At 41.3% G+C, this 23,948-nt stretch overlaps 1 protein-coding gene across 2 annotated transcripts; it reads left to right on the top strand.

Moving 5' to 3' along the window:
- Positions 1-24: 24 nt before the first annotated feature.
- trappc12 (trafficking protein particle complex subunit 12) lies at positions 25-23,267 on the top strand. 2 transcript variants are annotated; one of them, XM_052086679.1, is made up of 12 exons: positions 25-109; positions 561-1,860; positions 3,235-3,351; positions 11,218-11,331; positions 11,689-11,827; positions 16,608-16,720; positions 16,949-17,021; positions 18,134-18,207; positions 19,974-20,072; positions 20,213-20,316; positions 21,476-21,563; positions 21,646-23,267. In XM_052086679.1, exons 2-12 carry the CDS (start codon positions 577-579, stop codon positions 21,886-21,888), a joined length of 2,448 nt encoding a protein of 815 aa, XP_051942639.1. In that variant the 5' UTR covers positions 25-109; positions 561-576; the 3' UTR covers positions 21,889-23,267. The 2 variants fall into 2 exon arrangements, with proteins under 2 accessions (XP_051942639.1, XP_051942640.1); XM_052086680.1 differs by lacking the exon at positions 25-109 and adding an exon at positions 132-258.
- Positions 23,268-23,948: the final 681 nt, after the last annotated feature.

Genomic DNA, 23,948 nt, shown 5'->3' with positions numbered 1-23,948 from the left:
TACGTTTTGGAAATTACATTTGGCAACTTTGACTTGCCGTAGAAAAACTTCCGGGTAGCATTGGAAACCGCGCGTGCGCATTAATGTTGTGTGTTTGAGTCTCTCAGAGGTAAGAAATTATACCTGTCTTGTATTCGTTTGGCTTCTGTTATTAGAATTCTGCATAGATCACTTGGGACTATTATATACCTTTATAACCGCTTGCGACTATTCCTGAGGCATTTATTGGAGTGCTTGGAACAGATGCTTCTCCTACCGGTAGAGTAAACATTAGCAAAATCGCTAAATTACATCAATGAATGCGCGATTCCTTGGTTACACTAACGTTTCTTGCATGAGAAGTACTCTACAGTGTAGAGTAACGTGTACTAGATCTCAGTTACAGTGTTGCTTTTATGAGAAAGATGACTATGTAAATTGCTGTCAATACTAACCCTGTGGAATTTGAATGTACGTTCTGTAGTGTGTTTTAATTGTTGTTATTATTCGCGTTCAGAAAGTTTTCTTGGCCCATTTATTTTAATTACAGTACTTACTTATTTATTTTACTATGGTTTAAGATTTGATAAGCAGTAAATGGAGAGTGAGGAGGCTCCCGCCCAGCGGCCAGTCACTTTGGACATCACGGTTGAGGATGTCACCCAGGAGACTCCAAGCCCAGACCCTCCAGTGTCAACGCTCAGTACTCGGACTCCTACCAGAAATGATATCCTGCCACAAGAAGAAAGCATCGACCTTGGGGGAGGTTTTGCGACACCCCAAGGAGACAGCAGTGCTTCACCATCAGAAAGCCTGATGGACAAGCTCAATGACCAAATGATGGAAAGTGTCATTATCTCTGATTCGCCGAATAACAGTGAGGAGGAGGATGTTGCTCCAATTGATTCATTCCTCGATAGTAGCGTTGATGAGGTGAATGAAAGATTCACATCATGTGACACTGAGGAACAAACTGAGTGCATACATATGACTGAGACTGAAGTTTCAGATGTGCAGCAGATAGAATATTCAGAGAAAAAAGAGGAGGCTATGGGTGAGACAAATGTAAGAGAGCATGCCCATTCATCTCCCGCCGACGCAAAGATTCCATCTAGTCTTAAAAGTGAGGAACCAGTGTTGGATAAAGGGACACCTCTCAAAGATGAACCTGTGCCAGTGTGCACTATATTCAGCCAGAGCAAGCAGCCAAATTCACTGATACCTGACGGCTTCCAGCCCACTCTCATCAAGTCCCCCAGTTTTAGTATTGGGACTACCGGGGGAAGTGATGAAGCGGTAACCCCCAGCAAGTCGACCATTCCACTTGTATGCCAGCCCAGCCCTAGCCTCAGCAAATTCTTCACTGACAACGGACAGGCCAATCCAGCCTCTGACTTTTTTGATTCCTTCATGGCCCCCTCCTCCTTCATCTCAGTGTCCAACCCAAATGCAGAGATCCCGCCAAGCCCAAATGCAACACCAATGGCCTCAAATCCCCACCATCTCTCTTCTACCTCATCGTCCTGCACCTCCCCAGGTGCCCCCGTTTCTCATTCAGGATGTAGTTCTGTCCCTCCCGAGTCCACAGCCAAGCCTCAGCCTCATCCATCCCAAATGTTACCATCACCAATTCAATCCCCCGCCTCTACTCCAGCGACTCAGCTGCAGTCTTTCAACCAACTCCAGGCTGTGTTCTCAGGAAGTGATGACGCATTTGCAACGGCGCTTAGTCTAAGCGAGGTGGATAGACGCCATGATGCCTGGCTGCCATCTGAGGAGACAAGGAAGTCATTGCTCTCCACGGCCTCACAGCAGTATAGCTCGGCATATTCAGAGAGTAACAGACTCACCATGCCAGGTCTCAAGTTTGACAACCTTCAGGTAAGACAAACAATTTCCAAGAAAGCAAAAACAAAACAAAAAAATCTCTTCATTGCCTCTTCTTCATTGTATTACACTAGTAGTGCCATTTAGCTTCCTGCTACAAGTGATATGCAGCCCTACCAACAAGTTCATTGTAAAACGCAATTATCATATACAGGGCTACAACGACTGGTTCTTTAAATAGTCAATTACAGTTTTTGTACAAATTACTTAAAAAAAACAGGAAATTATTTCAAATTGATATGGCGGAGAAGTGCATCAACAGCATAGTTTGTGAAGAGCGCTTAAATAATTTCACTCAAAAAATTTTTTTAACGAAATGTTGAAATCAAAAACCTTTACAATCGGCCATGGACATTGAAATACATGCTCTGCAATATCTGTGAATATGCCTTATTTACACATATTTAAAGAATGAGATTATTTTTCCTTAACATCGGTGCTAATTATAATTAGCTTACCTGAGTTTGACTGTATAACAGCATTTAGGTAGTTGATTCTTTATTTTACCTCTTACGCTCAGTTTTACAGTAAACTCCTGTTGGGAGTGACAAATAAACAACTTGAAGAAAGACCCTTTATGCCTCTGATTTGCAGAAGTTTTTGTTCACACTCTGGGGGGGAGAACAGTTTTTGAATGGAAGTTGATAATTTGTCATGCAATCCTATTGGATAGCCTACAGTGTCGCGCTTGCATATGCGAGTATTTTCACCCTCGACACGTATTAATTGATCTATTAATTTGCTGTTCATGGATGGTTGCACTCCGCGTTAGCGCAGTTCCAGACAGACTTCTGTGGAAAGTGTACTGTTCACTCCCTGTCTGTGTTCTAATTCTAATCTATAGTGACTTCATTGCTGGGCTTCTGTATTAACAGTGTGCAACTACGTCTCAACTCATGCGCGCTCAGATACACCTGACGTAACACAACTGCCATAATACAAGTGTGACACAGCCGCTGATCGACAGAACATTCGCGCAACATGACAAATTGATTGTGAAATTAGTTGCCAAAACCTGAATACGGTACATTGATTTTTTTTCTTCGAAAATATAGGTTTGTTTTTGAAGCCCTGTACATATAATTCAGTGGCCTATGTGCAGAGATCCTTACCAGGGCTCTCTGTTGTTGCTTGAATGGAATAATTTGTTGATAGAATGGCAGTACTTATTCTGAAATTGTATAACTTAAATATTCTATTTGTTATTTTAAAATATCACCTAGCCAAAGTATAATAATTTGTAACAAAACTCCCTTGCCACATTTAATTTAATTCGGATGACAAACCAAAAATGATATGCAATAAGCTGTAAAAGTTTTGTTTTCTTGTTTTTTGCATGAGATGTCACAATGTTTTATTTTGTCACAGGGCGATGCTGTAAAAGATTTAATGGTTCGATTCTTGGGAGAGCAGGCGGCCATGAAGCGACAAGTTCTCACTGCCAACTCTGTGGAACAATCTTTCCTGGGTCTGAAACAGCTCATTGTAAGTTTGTAAGTTTGTTGATGCAGTGTTCGCCAAATACAGTACTTTGTTTTTTAAAAAAAGAATGACATGATATAAGCTATGGGAAATTCACTCGCTGATATTTGCTTCCGCCAAATGAACCTCCTTCTCCTTTTAAGGAACGCTGTAGTTCATTGTAGAAATTTTGGGGAAGTACTTAGAGCAACAAACAGGAAAAGCTAGTGAAAATATTGATTGTGGATTATATTTTAGCTTTGTGTGCTGTGATCATCGATGGTGTAGTAGTACACTCGTCTGACTTTTTGTACAGGCAGCATGGTTTCATTTCCCACTCACTGATAATGTGAATGTGAGTGTGAATTATTGGTCATCTCGAGATGTGTTCTGCAACTAACTGGCGACCAGGATTTCAAGGGTGACTTTAAAAATTGTATTCCGATCCACGTACTTGTTACGTGTTTAAAAAAATGCAGTTATGAAAACTTTTAATTACTTTTAGATTACCGGTACTCCAATACCAGATATGTTTTTAAAAAAATTACAGAAGAAAGATCGGTGTTTTTACATATTGGTATTGTTTTTAAAATGCATGGTTTGGGAATGCCGGAGGAAGCACCCATAATTCAAATCCAAAGCACAAGAACTGAGGCAGAGTTTTGCACCATGCTGCCGGGATGGACGGATAAGATAGATAAGATGGATTCAAATACTGCTCTAGGTGTATTAGCTAGCTCATATGGTAAGCAGCAGTTCGGATGAGTTTGAGAGCTCACATATTTTTTTGTAAATGTGATTTCAAATGAAAGAATAAATCCTCCAGTGAATACGATCCAAAATAGTTACCATCCATTCTGTGCTAAGACCAGCAAGTGACCTGTCTTATTCAATTAATAGCTAACAGAAAAACTACCGTATTTTCGCGACCATACTGCGCACTGTATTAAAAGGTGCAGGCTCAGTTACGGCTGCTATTTCTGTCATAAACACAAGGCAAGGCACACTGTATTATTGGGCGCTGGCATGGTAAACATAAGCAATCTTAAAAAATACGGCGTCATTCAAGCACACTAACATACTGTATGTTTTTAAAAAGGCACAGGTAACACAACACAGTTTGGTGTAATAATACTTATTTTTGATCAGTCCTCATTCACAGATCAATCAAAGTCCTCATCCTATCCGAAATGAGCAACTGGGCAAGTTCTCCATCAAACACGCCAGGTTCCCTCACATCATTGTCAGAGTCAGTCTCATTGTTGTGTGGCTCAACAGAAATAATGCTGGCTTTTACGAAAGCTCGAACAACAGTGCAAGCTGACACGTTAGCCCAAGCAACCAGAATCCATTCACAAATTGTGGTGTAACTTGCCCCGCGCTGCCTCACAGTCTTAGTAAAGCGGTGTTCGCCATCACTCCCAATGCCACTCCCAACTTCACTTTGATCTCCAAGAGAAGGCAGTTTGACTTTTTTTGCATTATGTTTCTGTATTACCGAGACATTTATTTAATTACATTTATGGCCTTTCACCCAAAATCATCTGGCTCAAGCACCCGCGATCCTGAATAGTAGCGATGTGCAGCTTTCCACAAAAGACAAGACAATATGTTTTTTGATATCTATTGTGTGAAACGATTCAAGGATGGTTTTTAAAAAGATTTTGAAGTGAACGATTCAGTTTGACTCAGAATATTGCGATCCGATTAGATTTGGTATGTCTCAGATTGAGGGGGTGACTTCTCTGTTGCCCTTTTACATACATTTTAATGAACTTATCAGGAGTGTGATATACATCTCCAAAAAAGATGATTCAATAAATATCTCAATATATTTCCAAGTGAAACAATTCAATTCTGTTCGATTCAAATCACTCACATCTTTTAAATCAAAAAGATGAGGTGAGATTTTTCGGTTCAGATGTTTTTTTTTTTTTTGTTTGTTTTTTTTTTGTTCCAACCCTAGTCAACAGAATAAATGGCGTTCGAAATGGATGGGTTTGATGGGTGGGTGTTCTGTGCAACAAAGAAGGTGCATATCAGTAGCTAGAAAGGTGAGGCAGGCAAAGAGAAGCTGGGTGGATGACGTGTGGTTCACTAACATGTCAGCTATCTCCCATCTCGTCCCCCTTTGCCTACGGTGGTGTTATGGAATCTAATGGCTTGATGGGAGGAAATCTTTTTTTTTGGAGTTGTCAATTTTTGTGACAGTACTCAATCACTGAGAGTGCTCCTCTGCTGCGTGATGGCAGTGTGCCGTGGATGAGTGGCATTGTTGAGCGTAGACTGAAGTTAAGAACGTGAAAGAAACGTTTGCTCCACTGCAGCTTCTATGCACTGCAGCTGTCGCCTGCCCTCTGAACATGGATTCCTGATGATCCTGTGGGGCCATGTGAGTTTCTCTTCTCTGGTGCAGCTTCTTTCACACACTATATAGCAGAGGACGGGACACTGGCAACTACATCTGCATACATTCACTGTGGAAGTTAATCAATGTCGATCTTTTCAGGAAGACTCTACAAGGTTCTTGTAGAGGATGGTGTGAAGTGGTCAGTTTGAAGATGTGATAGCCATCTTGCTCGTCTTCTTTCACACAACCCCCTCCCCCCCCAACCACCAATCACTGGCAATATCAGAAAGAATGTTTTTTTATCTCTAGTTCAGGCAAGTGTTCATCATTCTTGTCCACAAACAGACTTGGGGATTATTTTGCCTCTGTTATCTCACTCACACGACAGTGTGCCCTCCACCATTTGCCCTCCTCAGCACATGGCGGACAAACTTGGTGTCACACGAGGAAGGCCGAGACCAGAACATGAGAAGGCATCATCATTTTTTATTTTTTAGATTTAAGTGATCTGCAGGACAAACAGTGCCTCAAAAATATTAACATTTTGAATGATTTGATTTTTTGGAAAAAGTTACCCTTCCCTCCTATACTGTAAAAATAAATGCATGTTCCACCAGCAACACCTTGTGGTGTGGTACTGCAGTTAGTCTTGATTTCAGTGAGACCGTTCCTTCCATCTAATGAAGAAAACGAAACAGCGTTCCTCTTCGCATAACATATGTCCCTCATTCTTCTGCCAAAAACATACCTTTCCTTAGATGTTTGTCCCTATCGCTTAAGCTACCAATCCCTTTTACTGTCATACTTTGTGACCTGCAAATGAGCCAGACAGACAGTTGTTATTCAAAACGTGATCAACAACAATGAACAAGTAATAGAGAAAGCAGTAAGCACAGCGGAGGAATGAATGGGGCAAAGGGGAGAGATGGAGAGGTGGAAATCTACTCTGCTCACAAGTTCTTTTCTCCTGCTGTAGGCATGTATTATGCATAGGACTGCTGTGCATATTTTACAGGCCTTCTCGATTGGGCTATCACATGCACACAACACAAACACAAACGCCCGCACACAAACAATACTCGATACAAGAGGTACATACTGTAACGGTGTGTGCATGTGTGCCAGTCACTATCCGCGACGGCTGTAGGTGGGTCCTGAAAGCCGAGGACAAAGTAATGGTGCGCTACAGTGAGTCAGAAAGTAGCATTGGACTGCAGCAGAGATGTCAAGAAACGACAAGCAATGTACCAAACTGTGCACTTGTGTGTGTTTGCGGGAGCTCTGCAAATATTGCGAAATGTAGCAATATGTCAGGTTTCTGGTGGCATTTTGGTTGCACTAAACTTTGTACAATTCTTCGAGAACTTTATTTGTGGAAATGCAGTTTGTTTCAAATTGTTGCACAGTACATATCTTATTTAAGTTAAACAGACCTTAATTTTTTTTGTTTGCTTTTATTTCAGATTTTGTTCAGATATTGTCCCTCCTCTCTATTAGATTACTAATATCACAGATGAGGTGTTTTCCGAGGTAAAATTACTGAAGGACAATTTATTAAGATGGACTTGAGTCATCTATTTAGCCGAGCAGTTGTGGGGTTGTTTTTACACTTGCTTTAAAGCAATAGCATAATAAAACATGTTTCATGTATTTTAATGCAAGCTCTCCCATCACAAACTAATTCTGGTGTGAAACCGCCATTTTCAAATGTGTAAAAGAAAATCTCACTGCGCACTGATAGAACATGTACAGGCCGGATGCTGCCGAGATATTCCGATTGAAGCGTATACTGTTTTGGATTGGCGAAAGGAGCCACCCCTGTGCACCCAAGTGCAATTCCATTCGGATTTGCACTGTTTCTACTGCACTGATGTGTTGATGGGTGGTTGTAAGAATTTATGGTCCAGCCGAATGTTTAAATGCTGACCTGCTTTTGAGATTTTTTTTTACCTTTCCAGTCAATCACCAGATTTGACTGCTTACAAAATTGTAGACATACTCCAGTGATAAAATAAATGGCAGACGTTTGTGCTGTCATTTGTGTGTTAATGTATTTTGAGTGATGCCTATTAGGAGTATGATGGTTGTTGTGTATGTTTGTTACCTGTTGTAATATATTAACCATCCCTTACTGTGTGGGGACTCTGTATGGCTAAATATATACAGAAAAATCTGAATAGAATACATGTACTCTTACATCCCACACATTATCTCATTTGGAAGGTGAATATTTTATAAATCAGGTCCAATCAAGTCAAACACTTTTTTTGCAGCGTCGGAAAACAATATGTGCACTCTATTTGGGAGTGGGTGGATGAGGACGAGTGGCTTTAATGCCATCTTTAGCAGCGCTCGCTAACTGTCTCAAAGGCAAAAAAATAGGCCAAGCTGTTATTGTTGACAACCACACTATTAAACCTATCTAACAGCCCACTAGTCAATCAGCGGTTTCTATTACCCAGAGGAGTGTCACTTAGAACTTGGACTCTGCGCTGAACCATCTTTGGGAATATTATGCAGAGTTCTCTTAAAAGCCATAAGCTACTTTTCATAATGCATTACAGTACACAGGTTTTGTGATTCTACATCTCTCTGTGGTATAGTTGGAAAATTCTAGCCATTGCCAGTGGGAGGAATGATGGCTGATCTGTGAAGTTCATATCGGTAAAATAAGGAACCGCCCCCCAGCTTGATGACAGTGGTCTGTACCCACGGTTCAAGTGTCTGCACCAACTACACAGGCTTCAAAGCGAAGATGGCCTTGGTTGCAATTACTTCACTTCAAGTGTGTCTTATACTAATGTTTTTCCCCTCTTTGTGTTATGCTGTATTTTCTTATTGAAGTTGCATGGGAGCTCTGTATTAAACAAAGCTGAGTGGCGAAAGTCTTTTTAACTTTGGGTTGCCTGGAGGCTTTCGGTCTGGTGGGAAGACACGTGGGCGTTCGTTTGTTCATAAAGTGTTGTAATGCAGGGGTTTTTTTTGTTTTGTTTTTAGAAAGTGAGAGAGGGCGAGCGCGCGAGAGAGTGTATTTCCCCCTTCCGGATATCTGTGTTCTTTGCATTTTTATCACAGACACAGAGGTTTATTAATATCACACAGAGACAACCCAAGGAAATACAATATGCAGTTTCTAAATGGCAATTTCATTTATTAAGGCAAAAAAAAAATCTACATGTAAATCCACCTTTCCCTATGTGGAAAAAGTAATTGTGACCTGTACATCCTAATGGGGTGTACCGCAAAAATATGGAAAATCCAGCATTTGTGAGGTGGTGATGAGTCATTCACAACGCTCTGGAGTCATTTTGGCCCACTCTTCTTTGCAGAATTGCTTCTATTCCGCCATATTGGAGGGTTTTCGAGCATGAACTGTCTGTTAAGCTAACACCACAACATGTCAGTTAGATTCAAATCCAGAATTTGACTTGGCCACTTCAAAACTTTTTTTTTTTTTTTAATGGCATTCAGAGGTGGACTTGCTGGTGTGTTTCGGATCGTTGCCCTGCTGCATGATTGAAGAGTGTCTTTCTAATTGTGAACAATGACCTGACCCGAGGCCAGCAAGGTCTAGAGTTCTATGAATGTCTTTTGAAACCTCCTGGATGAGTCCCTGTCACACTCTTGGAGTAATTTGAGCTGGTCGACCACTCCTGGGAATGTTTGCCACTGTTTCCAGTTTTATCTATTTGTGGATAATGTCTTTGATAGTGGTTTGCTGAAACCCCATAGTCTTGGAAATGGATTTGTAACCTTTTCCAGACTGATAGATTTCAATAACTTTTTTCCCAATTTCTTCTTGAATTTATTTGGATCGTGGCATGATGGCTTTGTTTCTTGAGATATTCTAGACTATGTGTCTCACAGATTCTGTTTAAGTGATTTCTTCATTCAACCAATGTAGTGCTAGGGTGTTGTTTATGAAATTGAATTCGGCTTTCCTTAAAGTGTCGTTAGTCAGTTACTTTCTGAAATAACACTTACTTTTTCACATGAGCCAGATCGGTTTAAATTTTTTAACCCCCTTGGTAAATAAAATCATCATTAGAAACTGCATTTTCCTTGTAGTCTCTGTGCGATAATAACATTGGTTTGATGGACTGAAACCTTGTGCGATGAATAATAAATAGAACACAGAAATCAGGAAAGGGGCAAATACTTTTTTTCACAGCACAATATATAGCTATATATATGTAGAAATATATATACACACATATATACATACATTACCATTATGTTGACACTTAATTTAAAATTGCTTTGCTCTAGAGCGCATTGGAAAGTCTTGTAAAGTCTCTGCACTGAACTTATTAGCTCATCCTAGTTTCACTTGATTCTTCCCTTGCAGCTCTCCTGGCTCACCCCTTCTCTTCACTTTACCACCTACTGCTTCTTGTTTCCATCACTCAACTATTTTGGCAAATAGCATCATTTTTTTCTTCTTTTAATTTTTTTAACCCTACATGCAGTGTTGATTTCTGCGGTGTTGCTTGGCGTGCTGTTCTCGTGTGCCAAGTACTGTACATGCTAGATGTTCTCATCCCTATTTACCCTCTGTCCATTTCACACAAGCACCAAGATATTCATGCACAAACTCATTCATGCTTTGCAACCTGACAGTGGGACTCCTGCCGACATGTTTGCTGTGTATTTTATATTTTAAAAGGGCTGCAGTTGCGTTGACCATCCCGGCTGCCTTCTTGTTTTTACCTTCATTTCTCACCCTAATGACTCGGCAGAAAAAGAGAGCAAATAAAAGAAAACCCTACAGTAATGCAGCAGTAAAATAAAAGATAGCAAATAAGAACGGGCCATAAGGGAGAGGAAAAAGACCAACATGGAGAGTAGCAAAGGGCCTTTGATCTATACAAAACGAAATGGCAGAAATAAAAAAAAGAAGACTCATGGGTTGAAAAGGACAAATCAAGGGAGTATGGCCACAAAATATAGTGAAAAAATATCATCATCACAATAATGGTACATGCAGTATGCACAGACTAGTCAAGCTAGTCACTAAATTCATCCAGTCAGATCTTTATGGACTGGGGAACAGAAAACAGACTTCCAAAAAAACGTTTCCACAAATTTGGAAACATAGCATTTTCAAAAACTTTTTTTTGTGAATCTTTCACTGTAATGAACAACATTTCAGGCTGGGGAAACTGACAGCCATCATTCACCGCGACCTACAACTTGTTGGATGTCATTGCGTCATGTCCACTTTTGTAATGTTTCAAAACAACAGTAAAAGATGAAAATTTTACCATCAGCTGTTAGCGAAATTCAGTTAGTCGAACAGAGTGACATGGCACAGTGGAGGCCCGGATTGCACGCCTGGCCATTCTCGCAGATCTCACTGGCTAGATTGAACTGCTATCTATCCATCCATCCATATTTCTGTTTACTGTAACTATCTAGTTGAGTAAAATAATTAAATGGTGCCGGACACAGAATGTTCATGTCTCTCAGATTTAGTGTGTGATGTGACTTGAGATGCGATTGCAAACACTCCGAGGCTTATTATCTCCCCTCCCCTACAGAGCAGCAAGAACTGGCGTGCAGCAGTTGATCTGACAGGTCGTCTTTTGACAGCTCATGGCCAGGGATACGGAAAAGCTGGACAGCCGACTTCTCATAGCGCTAACTCACTGCAGGTAGGTTGCAAACAACTGCTTGTGTTTCTGTCGGAACTGAAAAGTGCTCTCTATCAATTAAATTCGTGAAATTCTTAAATAATACATTTGCACTCATTGTCCCCAAAATAATACCAGCAGTATTTTGCTATTTTCCCTCTTCTCAAATTCATATTATTTTGCTGTTTCCCCACTTTATTTAAAGCAGAAGTCATGTCAGAAATGTGATGGAACTATTTCTACTATTTTTTTTTTTTTTTGAAAACAGATGACGCACATACAATACTTGAACAAACACTGACCAGCATTGTACAAGCTGGTATTTATTTTTCATGCCTGTCTCCCAAAGACGTGTATATTTGTGTTTATCTTTTCCAGCTTTGGTTTGCGCGTTTGGCTCTTCTCACAAAACTGAATCTTTTCCAAAATGCTGAGCTGGAATTTGAGCCTTTTGGTGATCTAGATCAACCAGACCTCTTTTATGAGTACTACCCTACTTTATATCCCGGGAGAAGAGGTATACACACACACACACACACACACACACACATACACAAACCAATTCAAAATACACTTCCAACATTGGACACATCTGTTGGAAGTGTAAGTATTTCCAGAAATAATGCTTGGAAAAGTCACTACAATTCCCAGTCTTATTCCACAACACAAAATAGCTCACAGTTCAGTTCAGCGCAATCCAGTTTCAAACAGCAATCAGGGTTGCGTTCTCCTAGCTGGCCGGGAAGGCTGAATGGCGAAGCCTATGTCAGCTCCATCGAGTCTGGCATGATATATTAGTGTGAAAAGTGGAACTTTAGAATGATGGAACGCATACAACAAATTATAGTACTGTGCTACATGCAGATGTTTGTAAACAAACAACTCTCCACGATGATAACAAAAATTAAAATGTATGTACGTCGTCGGCATGTGCATCTTCTTAAGAAAGAATGATTTGATCCGTGTCTTGGTTCGGCTCGTTTCCAGAGGGCCTGATGCAATGACTTGTCAGTACAGTGAATGTGGCTTTTCCTTCAAAGATTTATCCCTCCAATAAAAAACGATTCGATACATTACATCAACATCTTTTCAAGTGGAACGATTCAATTTGGTCCAATACACTGCGCTCACGTCTTTTAAATCAAAACCACTTTTCTGAATCAAATCAGTCTTTGTTTCAGCCCTAATATGTCTACCTTCACACTACAAATCTCCTACACTTACAATACGATACAGGTGCTGTACAGAGCAGTTACTGTCATCCCTTTAAAACTGTTGAAAATCGGAACATGAAAAATGGACATATAACTGACTTCTGATGGCAGAAAGACAAATCACAATTGATCTTAAAGTGGTCTCAAAATGTCCTGATATGGACTTATGTAACTAAGATCAATTGCAGGTCGTTCCCAGCAAGTCATGTCTGACTCCCAATCGCGAATTTCACCAGTAGGAACTCACGGACCATTCATGCCTGATTTATGCATTGAGCAAAGGGCAACGACTTAGGAGTCGAGCTTTAAACACTCAAGTTGACAAAATACTGTATGTCGGACCCTACTTCTTTGCACGTTTTTTGCAATGTTTTATCTAAAAGAACCTTGCTCAAGAAGGATTTTGAAGAACATGAGAGGGTAGAATGTTTTAACATATTACTATTAACTGTGTTTAACTCCATATTACTCGTGTGACAATTTACACTTGTTTTAAAAGTGCTTGTGGCTAATTTGCAACACACGTTACTCCTTCCTCACGAAAGACAACGTTTGAGTGATTAAGTTGTTTTTGCACTTGTTGTCAGTAAAGAATATTCACTTTCCAGCAGTTGTCCAGCATCCTGGTACGGATTCTGTTTTGACCTCTGAGAGTCCACAGCAAGATGTTTTGTTGTCGAAATTTCCACCGAATGGACAGGGCAAAGAAATTGTGTTGAAAACCTGCAGAAAAGGCCTTGCTCAAGGAAAATGTTTGCATTAATGTAGATTGGGCCAAACATTGTGAACTTTGCACAAGGGAAGTTTCTCCCAGGATTGTTTTTTTGTTTTTTTAATCCTTGGTGTCCTTGAGAAGGTCGAACAACTCCACTTTTGTCTGCAGCAACTCTTTGCTTTTGTTGGTCCTCGTTTTACACGCGTGAATTGCTCTCTAATGTATTCCGATTACTTAGTATCTGCTTTCGCCCTCGAGCAACCACAAGAAAAAAAAAAGTAACTGACACACACACACACACACACACACACACACACACACGGATCCATCTATTTGACTTTCCTTTGCTCGATATGAAATGCCTTATGCTTTGTGCTTGCAAACGAACTGACACAAGTCTTGATTTTTGGCGACCGTAATGAGGATAAGCAGTTTGGAAAATAGATGGAAGCATTTGTTCAGCAATCCGTCTGTCTCATGTTTCTACTGAGCATGTATTGTCATGATTAAAATCCCATGCCCTACTTGCCCTCTAAACAATTTGGATCTAATTAGATCACCAAAAATGTTTTTGTCAATTATTCACAGATGAAATTGCAAATATTATCAATATTTGATCGTGGGTACGCACAAAGACAATCGGGCTGGTTTTGTCCCAATGTTGCCCCTTCCTTACCGACCATATGAAATGCGCAACTATTTTATGTCTTGTATGTTTGTCCTATGTGATTACCCAATGTCTGAGATTTCTTAGGAGTGGATTTAGTGTCCAAAACTAGTCTGGGTCGACACTCTTAAATATTAAACAGCTTCAATATTCATTCATTCATTCATTCATTCATTCATTCATTTTCCGAGGCACTTGATCCTCACTAGGGTCGCGGGGGGTGCTGGACCTATCCCAGCTGTCTCCGGAAAGTAGGCGGGGGACACCTTGAATCGGTTGCCAGCCAATCGCAGGGCACACAGAAACGAACAACCACTCACACTCACACCTAGGGACAATTTGGAGTGTTCAATTAGCCTGCCACGCATGTTTTTGGAATGTGGGAGGAAACCGGAGCACCCGGAGAAAACCCACGCAGGCCTGGGGAGAACATGCAAACTCCACACAGGGAGGCCGGAGCTGGAATCGAACCCGGTACCTCTGCACTGTGAAGCCGACGTGCTAACCACTGGACTACCGGGCCGCCCTGCTTCAATATTTAACACCAAAAATCTTTGTGTGTGTCGGCAAAGCCAACTATTCTGGAGCGATTTAACTTTGTCTACTGTGACATGAAGAGAATATAGTCAATCAAAGAAGGGTTCTGACCCACCAACACGAAGCACCAAATTAAATGAAATTCTGTATGTCCCTGATTATTTTTACGTATACTGTATGTGAGTTACCCAGCCAGCAAAAAGTATATTCCCAAAGCAGTCCCCCCCCACCCCCCTCTCCGTAATTGCCTTCTTGCAACATTCCCGCTTCGGGTCCCCCTACGGAAGCACTCGGCAACCATCGGCGCATACCCACTACCTGTGTGTTATCGTGTTTGTGAGAGCACGTTTGATCACATGAGATCTCTGCCTCGGAGGACTGGATAGACCGATGGTGGATCAGAGTACTTATATGTGGTGTTCTGTGCTTGAGATTATCGGTGCACATGACACACAACACGACCAAAAATGTTCAATGTCTGATTGTTCTCTCTTTATATACGGGGGCCGTCACAGTGGAAATAATATTTTGCAATTTACAAATCCGCATTTATGTACCAGGTCTAAGGCCTGCAATAATAATCCCTTTAAGACAAATATGCACAATTAACGTTCATTGTTATTGAATTCCATCAACTGTAAAAAGTGTGTTGCATTTATTTTTTTAATAGAATATTACATTGTGCTCACTGCCCAGCTGTTTTGAAAACGACTTCCAGTATTGCCGGCCATTTTACAGTGTTTTGATTGATCTTGGAAGAACTACAGTACTGTATATTGTATTCCGTCACAATATCAGCTCCAAACCGACCAAAAGAAAGCATAGACACTCTTATTTCACCAGAAAAAAAGGGTTTTGTGCAACTAATATTAACAAATATCTTTGGCGTGTTCGTGACACTGCAAACTATAATGCAAAAAAAAAAAAAAAGTGACAAACGGCTTTTGTTGACAAAATGTAGTTATTTACAGATATACGAAGGGGGCTGTAGGCCGAACCGGCAAATGTTATTCATTCATTCATTCATTCATTCATTCATTCATCTTCCGTACCGCTTGATCCTCACTAGGGTCGCGGGGGGTGCTGGAGCCCATCCCAGCCGTCTCCGGGCAGTAGGCGGGGGACACCCTGAATCGGTTGCCAGCCAATCGCAGGCCACACAGAAACAAACAACCATTCGCACTCACACTCACACCTAGGGACAATTTAGAGTGTTCAATCAGCCTGCCACGCATGTTTTTGGAATGTGGGAGGAAACCGGAGCACTTGGAGAAAACCCACGCAGGCCCGGGGAGAACATGCAAACTCCACACAGGGAGGCCGGAGCTGGAATCGAACCCGGTACCTCTGCACTGTGAAGCCGACGTGCTAACCACTGGACTACCGGGCCGCCCGCAAATGTTATGAATTGTCTATATTTTGTTATGAAAATCACTGAGCGCTAACTCTTTACGCCCCTCATAACAGATCATTACAGATATGAAAACAAAAAAAAGGGTCCATTGCTCAAACAGGTTGAAATATGTTCCAGTATAGGTAGTGCTAAAGTTTGTGTATCGTATGTAGCCGTAAAATCAATAAAATTAAAGCTCATTTCCGGTTTATGATTTCCAACCGGATTGTTTATAGTCCAAAGCCCAAAAAAATGTTTACGTCAAAAAAAATAATTTGCTTCAGCTCCAATACTTTTGAAGTGGAGTATACCGTGATGGGTGGAAGTGGTGCCCAAAGATGCATGAGATTTGATGACGGTATCAAAGAACCCCCAATCAAAGCTAAGGGCCTTTCCTGAACATGGGTTATTTTTCAATAATGTGTGTGGAAGAGACAGAGACATAGAAGGATGAAGCGTAGAAATGAGTGATTGTACTGTGCAATGTTCAGAGAGAACGATGAGAGGGTTTAATAAGCAGGCATACATAGCTCAATGCCATCTGTAGGTTCTGGCCTCCAGGGTTTTGTATGTGTGCGTGTGCGACTGTGCGTGCGTAGAGGTTTGCATTTTCATCATGTACCTTTGTTTCCTCTTCCCTCTCTCCTCAATGTCCTCATCCCACCCCATTTCTGATCTTCCCCATCCTCACATCTTTCCTCTCTTCTGTATTTTCTCCTCCCACCCCTGCCCCCCTCTCTTTTTTTTTTGCTATCCTTCCCTCCCTAACAGGCTCCATGGTGCCATTCTCCATGCGGTTACTGCATGCCGAGCTTCCCCAGCACCTGGCTAAGCCTCAGGAGGCTCTGGACCGCCTGCACAATCTCAAAACTGTCTGCCTCACAGTTAGTACTTGAACAAACCAACACAGCCTCCAGATGAACATAAAGATCTTTATAATATGTAGCACTGACATGACAGAATTCACTACCACCAAAAAAAAAAATGCCAGACAAATACTTAAATCAACCTTTGTAAACAAGGAAATATGGTCAGATTTTAGAGTTATTGAATATGCCGTTTCGCTATACTGTACACAGAAGTCCGACAGTGCTGTGCTTGAATTGAAACAGATCGTGGATAACTTGGAGAAAGGCTTTGCTGAGGATGGCGACATGATCACCCTAACAATGGAGAATAGGCAAGGTAAGCACACACATGCTCACTCAAGCAGACTGTAGGCTGCGGACCTGGCCCTGGGCCCAGACTGCCTCACACACTGGAGGAAAGTGAGGTCACAGACCCCACTGGGAAATACACACATGAACAAACGAGCACTGAAGCACGCCTGGTGCGGTACTACACCATACCGCGGCTCGACACACACACACACACACACACACACACACACACACACACACATTGTCCACCACCTCACAAACACGTCAATGTGTGCTCTTAAAAGTGTTCAGCACCTCACTGCTTCCGTACTCATGCTGAATATCAAAGACGGTTTCTCCAGCCCAGCCAGCAGAACAGATCAATACATATCAGTCTTCTTCAAGCTACGAGCATCTGCACATGTGGTGTGTTATTAAGCGGGCAGTATAGACTATAATCACCGCCGCTAATATTACCCTTACGCAAAACTGTTGTCCTTCAAAATTACTCAACCTAGCAATAAATCTCTTTGCGGGCTCTTCTCAGTCTGCTTCTCCCCCCTTTGCACTCAAGAAGTAAGTTTAATATAAACCCTTAGAAAAACTAGATGGCAGTTGCTAAATGTGAGCTAAACGTACCAAGACACTTGCTTATAATTGGGGAAAAACTGTCAGGACGGTGTGTGTGAATGTCTGCTGCTGGTGCGCCATTGCTGGCAGTTTGTGTAATAGCTCTGCCCTCTGTCTCTCCTCACCCTGCCCACACATACAGCCGACAGTCAAGTCAATAACACAGGGGCATGCCTTCGCACATCAGACCCCTACTGAGTGATTAGCTCCCCTCCCTAACACACACACACACACACACACACACACACACAGGTGCGCCGCGATGAATAATAATAGGCCTTTACAAAAGCACTTCCACAGGGGGTACTGTCTGAGGGAAAGAAGGAAAAAAAGTGCCGCAGTGTCTTCCCTATCGCCTCCTCTTAAAACAAACCCCCGATGTGGAGGAGTAAAGCATCGGAATTAAAAGGAAAGTAGGATATGTGGAAATAACGGATCTCGGAGCAGGGACCCAAAAAGGTGTGATGAAAACAGGAACAACATCAAACCATCAAACATCTGCCCTGTATCCTTTCTTTGTGATTTTAGAATCTCTGAAGCTTTGGAAATCTCGTCTCAGTCGAGTCCTCTATTCCATGGCCAACTGTCTGCTGGTGATGAAGGTACGTGTGTTTAATGTCCTTATACAAGTGTCTAGTTTGCCTGTGTGTGAGGAGGGTGGGTCGCTGGTGTGTGGTGTTAATGTGTTTATGTGTGCGACAGAGAGAGAGTGAGAGCACGCTCTGATGCCAAGCGGGTGCAGGATTCACAGTAAAATCCCCCCAGACTGACCACTAATTGGATTCTTGGTCAGAGAGGAACAGAAGAAAGGGAAAGGTGGTGAGGCGTTTCTCAACGTAAAGAGAACCACGGTGCCATCTAGTGTCAAGATGACAAACCTGAATCTGGCCCCGGTTTTCATGGTTGGCTATTTATTTGTTGACGTTCTCAAACATTGTGAAAATGATTGGCTTGATTAGTATTGTGTCACTTCAACGCTCTGTTGGTGTACAAACCACAGCTAGGGGTCTCAAAAGTGTGGAACTCATTGCAGTAAACTCATTGGTCAATCAGTACTATACTTTCATATGTCAACCGGAAACACATGGGAAGAATGCCTCACAAATAGTGTAAAAATCAGCTACATGTCAGCATAAATGCCTCCCTCTCATCCACAGTAATGTTTGTTCATTGTTGTGCGCCAGTTTTATGGGTAGGACTTTTTGTACTGAAGTAGCTAAAAAAAAAAATGCTGTTATTAGAGGTATAAACAGAACTGAACCATTTCGAAGAAGTCACTGAGGATTTGTGAACACAGCGTGGTGAATCTAAAATCATCTGGGTTTAAAAAAGTAAGGATGATTTCAAAGACGGGGGGAGCAGCATTCGGCATTCTGCATTCTGAAAGCAGTGGGCAAACAATATTTGCACGCACACTATGAAATTATGACAAAAAGAGTGTAAGTGTAATTGTACTGTCCAATTTCTTGGAACTTATTTTCCACAGTAAAAGCATTCAATTTTGTCAAAAGCCGACAGTGTGCCTTATAATCCGATGCGCCTTATATGTGGATCAATGTTCTAATTTCTTGGACGTAGTATTTTAAATGTTCTGTAAAGCGCTTTGTTACAGCTGCAGCGGTTGTGAAAGCTCTCTATAAATAAAACTGTATTGTATTTTATTCCCATGGGCATAGCTCCATCTTGTGGATGCATAACACAACTGCAGCCACCATTGTGGCTTCTATGAGCCTTATAATACGGTGCGCCCTATATATGAAAACTGTTTTAAAATAGGCCATTCATTGAAGGTGCGTACTTTCATGCTTTTACTCTGGGGGAGAAGCAACACGTCAACATGAAAATCACAAGAGCCGGCTTGTTTTAAATATTATAATCATTAGTGAAGAGTGAATATAGACAAATGCAATGAAGATGAAATTCAATCTCCGTTTTCCCAATGTAGCTATTGACACATACTTATAAATTCAAATCACACGCATCCATTAATACTTGCAGAAATGTGCACACTATAGCCCAGAGTAGTGTGTCAGCCCACACACACATCTGCCTTTTTGACCACCCTGCCTGGCTCTACTCAGTAGTCGACTCACAGTGTGAGCAATGTGGAGGTGGGAGTTGGGTCACCTCGCCCCGCTATTACTCCATATGTTTGATTAATGCCCTCTCTCGCTCGCCTTCCCCATGCCTCCGCTCAGCTTGCCCTCCACCTGTCTCTGCCTCCTGCCGCGTCCCTCACCTTTACCCCATTTGTCTGCAATTTCGGTGCCTTTTAGTTCTTTGCCAAGCTTTTTCATTTTTCTTCTACCTTCTGCCTTTCTTTTTCGACGACTCTCATACGTCAAACGGTATCCATTTCTCGCCACAGGACTATGTTCTGGCTGTGGAGGTCTATCAAGCCATCATCCAATATGAACCTCAGCAGAGAGCACAGCTGCTCAGTGGCATAGGACGCATCTTCTTGCAGGTTGATACATCAACACGCATCCATACCTTATGTGACATAGACATAAAAACTATACACGGGTTCTTGTTCGGCAAACTTTAAAGCCAAACAATTCCTGTAAGCAATGACTCGGCAGAATGTGTTTTTGCTTCTTTGTTCAGATTGGAGACATTAAGACAGCCGAGATGTATTTCTGCGATGTGGAAAAAACATGCCAGAAGACAGACAGCGAGCCCAGCCTCACAACATGTGTGCTAATGAACAGGTCTGTGTGTTTTTTGGATGTTTTCATTGAGCATGTTTGCAAAGTGTCTCTATAAAATAACTCGGTCGTGAGTGTTCTGTTCAATGGCCAAATGTCTGCCGGTGCCTAAGGTGCATGTTTAAAGTCCTTATACAAGTCTGTGGCCACTCTTGAGATTGCTGATAATGTCGAAAATGAGCTTACCTCTGGTGGGTGATGTAGCACCGATTATGGCGCTTTAATGATTATAATTATGTTTGGGTTTTTTTGGTCACAAATACATTTAAATGTGTCAGAAAAAATCTGATTTTGGTACTTAAGCCATCACAGCGAATACGAGTGTCCCTCAGCGGTGGACAGCTATTTACCTACTAGGGGAAAAGAGTACAGAAATCCCACCCATGCAGTGGGAAGCTATTTATCTACATGGGAGTCCTGCATATTCTAGAGTAAGTGTGCTATTATACTGAGCACGAAGGTTTGCTGAAATTGAAATTTAAGATGATAGACTAAAACTGTTGTACAAAAATGAGGGCAAGCCTCTTTTTACTAATTATAGACCCATCGCTGGATTCTGGAAAAGTATCTCTCGACTTAGACTTTTCTTAGAGAAGCACAAACTAATAAATGAGGGACTATGGTTTTTGAACAAATAGACCTACCTCAAAGGCAATAATTGACGCGATCGAAGAATTCACAAATGTGTTTCAACAGAAGAAACATGCAGTTGGTATCTTTGTTGACTTTAATAAAGTGTTTGATACAATAGACCATTCAATCCTTATCAATAAACTGGAACAGTACGGTATTTGTGGCGTAGCAAGTGGTTGGTTGTTACCAAATGTTACCTTTCAGGAAGGATATAATGCCGGTATGTTAAAACAGGACAATATAGATCAAAAGATCTTGGCATTATTCATGGTGTTCCTCAGGGATCCGTGCTGGGCCCGAAGCTGTTTAGTGCATATATAAATGACATTTTTAATGTGTCCCAAGCACTAAAACCTATATTATTTGAAGATTATACAAATGTATTCTATACTAGTAATTATTATGATGAATGTACAACATGTCTGTGTCCATACAAAGATACACATTGATTGATATATATATATTAACATACATGCAAATTATGACTGCCACTCGACATAAAGCACTACTTGTTTATGTGGATTTCCAGAGCGTTTGTCTACCTGAGTCAGAACAACTACGGTGAAGCACATGCATCCTTCATGGACGTTTTAAAGATGGACCCAAAAAACCCAGTTGTAAGTCTTGGCCACACTGCTAATTGCATTCACGTCGCTATTATTTTAAGCCGTTTGCTCGTTTGTCTTAATACCTAACCAGGCCAACAACAACGCAGCAGTTTGCTTGCTCTACCTGGGCCGGCTCAAGGAATCCCTGGGCAAGCTGGAAGGCCTGGTGCAACAGGATCCAGCCCTCTACCTCCACGAGAGCGTCCTCTTCAATCTGACCACTATGTATGAACTGGAATCTTCACGCAGCACCCAAAAGAAGCAGGCACTGTTGGAGGCTGTGTCCTGCCGTGAAGGGGACAGCTTCAATACTCAGTGCCTAAAACTGGTTTGAAACCCAAAGACCGGGTTTGGAAATGGTCTTCTCCTTGTTTCTCAAAGTTAGGCATTCATTTTCTTCTTCATATACAAAAAGGCTGAAACATTAGAATTATGACAATTTTAGCCACTCAAAGCAATGCTTTGACAATTTTTGAATCGGGGTTTGTAGGAAAATTAAGCAAGTACTATAATTGGAATACTTAGATTCTTATTTATTTTATCAGTCGAACATGACAAAGACACTTAAGCTCCACCATATGTTGACTGTTTGACCATTGAAGATGTGGTGCTTTTATCGTATTTGGTATTGCCGATAGCGCTCAGAAATGCCATAATCTCCGGTGACAGAAAATTATCCTGATTTTGATTTGATTGGTTGAGTTTATGAATTACACAAATGGATGGATTCCATGTGTGACAAGTCAAGACAGGGGGACAGCACCATGCTAGTCCAAAACCTTGATGCCAACTGCCTCACATTTGGTAAACATTCAATGCAATCAATATTACATTCTATCAGATTTGCAGGTTAACAATGTGAGACTTGACAAAGGGCATTATGCTGAGACTCACTATGCTTGAGAGTACAGTAAGCTTGCACTGCACGAGTCCTTTCAAAACTTCTCCCTGTAAGAACGCATTTATAATACTTTTCCTGGATTAACTCTAATGCTACTTGAATTAAGATTTCTCGTGCTGAGATTTATTAACTCATACAATATACATAAACCACTACGGTTGCATTAGAATGTCCCCTGAAAACAACAAGGGGGCCCACGCTGTGTGTGTGTGTGTGTGTGTGTGTGTGTGTGTGTGTGTCTGTGTGCGTGTGCGTGTGCGTGTGTGTGTGTGTGTGTGTGCGTGTGTGTGTGTCCGTTTATGCAACACACACACAACTACATAGAGTGGATATTGAAAGCCTACAAAACCCTATTCAAATACCAGGTTTTTGTGATGACAGGACAGGAAACGATGACAAGAAATAATCGATTAAAAAAAAAAAAAATTCAGCAAAAAAAAATAAACCGAGATTAACATTGTAGACTAAAACGTTTTGTCTGGGTCCTTATTTTTATAAAACAAAAACCTAACATTTGAATAGAGGCCATGTAAACTATCCATCTTTTGTATGTCACACAATAGTGTGTACCGGTATATATAAATATGTGGAGAGTGTGTGTGTGTATATAAAAGTGTATATAATAATAATAATAATACATTTTATTTACTTGTATATTGACACGTAGATAGATGTCAAAATAAACAATGGTTGTAATTTGTTGAATTAAATAATCCAAAATATGTTCTTAAAAACATGATTGTTTTGTTTACATATTGTGTTGATCTTTGTGAGAAATACTGTCTTAACCCAATAAAAGAAATATCATTTGAGAGTGCAATACTCCACAAGCAGTCCCTACCATAATGACAGTAACTTCAGAAATATTTAAAATGACTGATTCACTCATTTTATTGTCATAGAAAAAATAGCATGTACTTGTGTTGATGTGCTAGACAAAGAAATAAGTCACTATGAAAGCTTAAAGCAAGAAGCTTTAATATGAATGCTCTGATTTAAAATTGTGCCCCTATTAATTAGGTAGAAAAGCGCTATATAAGTGACAGCCCACTTACCAAATTTTCATGCCAGCCCAAGTGCAGTGGAGAATATTTGGGGCCGTGTTGCACCTCTGTGGGCATTCTGGCACACAAAGTTAACACACACCCCTCTCATCTGACAATTTGGCCACAGAAAGTAGTCTGCGCTAGTAGAACGCGATTTTGGTGTATTTAATCAGGATGCAGGCAGACAAATTTGACGTGCCGCCGCTGAAGTAAATGGTTGATGTAATCGGATTCCATTTATAAATGACACCAGTGTGGGACAAACCCTCTTAATCATTCATTCATTCATTCATTCATCTTCCTAACCGCCTGATCCTCATTAGGGTCGCGGGGGGTGCTGGAGCCCATCCCAGCTGTCTCCGGGCAGTAGGCGGGGGACACCCTGAATCGGTTGCCAGCCAATCGCAGGGCACACAGAGACGAACAACCATCCACGCCCACACTCAC

This window comes from Hippocampus zosterae, chromosome 14 (assembly GCF_025434085.1).
Source record: "Hippocampus zosterae strain Florida chromosome 14, ASM2543408v3, whole genome shotgun sequence".
Taxonomy (NCBI): domain Eukaryota; kingdom Metazoa; phylum Chordata; class Actinopteri; order Syngnathiformes; family Syngnathidae; genus Hippocampus; species Hippocampus zosterae.
The sequence above is the reverse complement of the archived record's forward strand: the minus strand, read 5'-3'. Positions and strand labels throughout refer to the sequence as shown.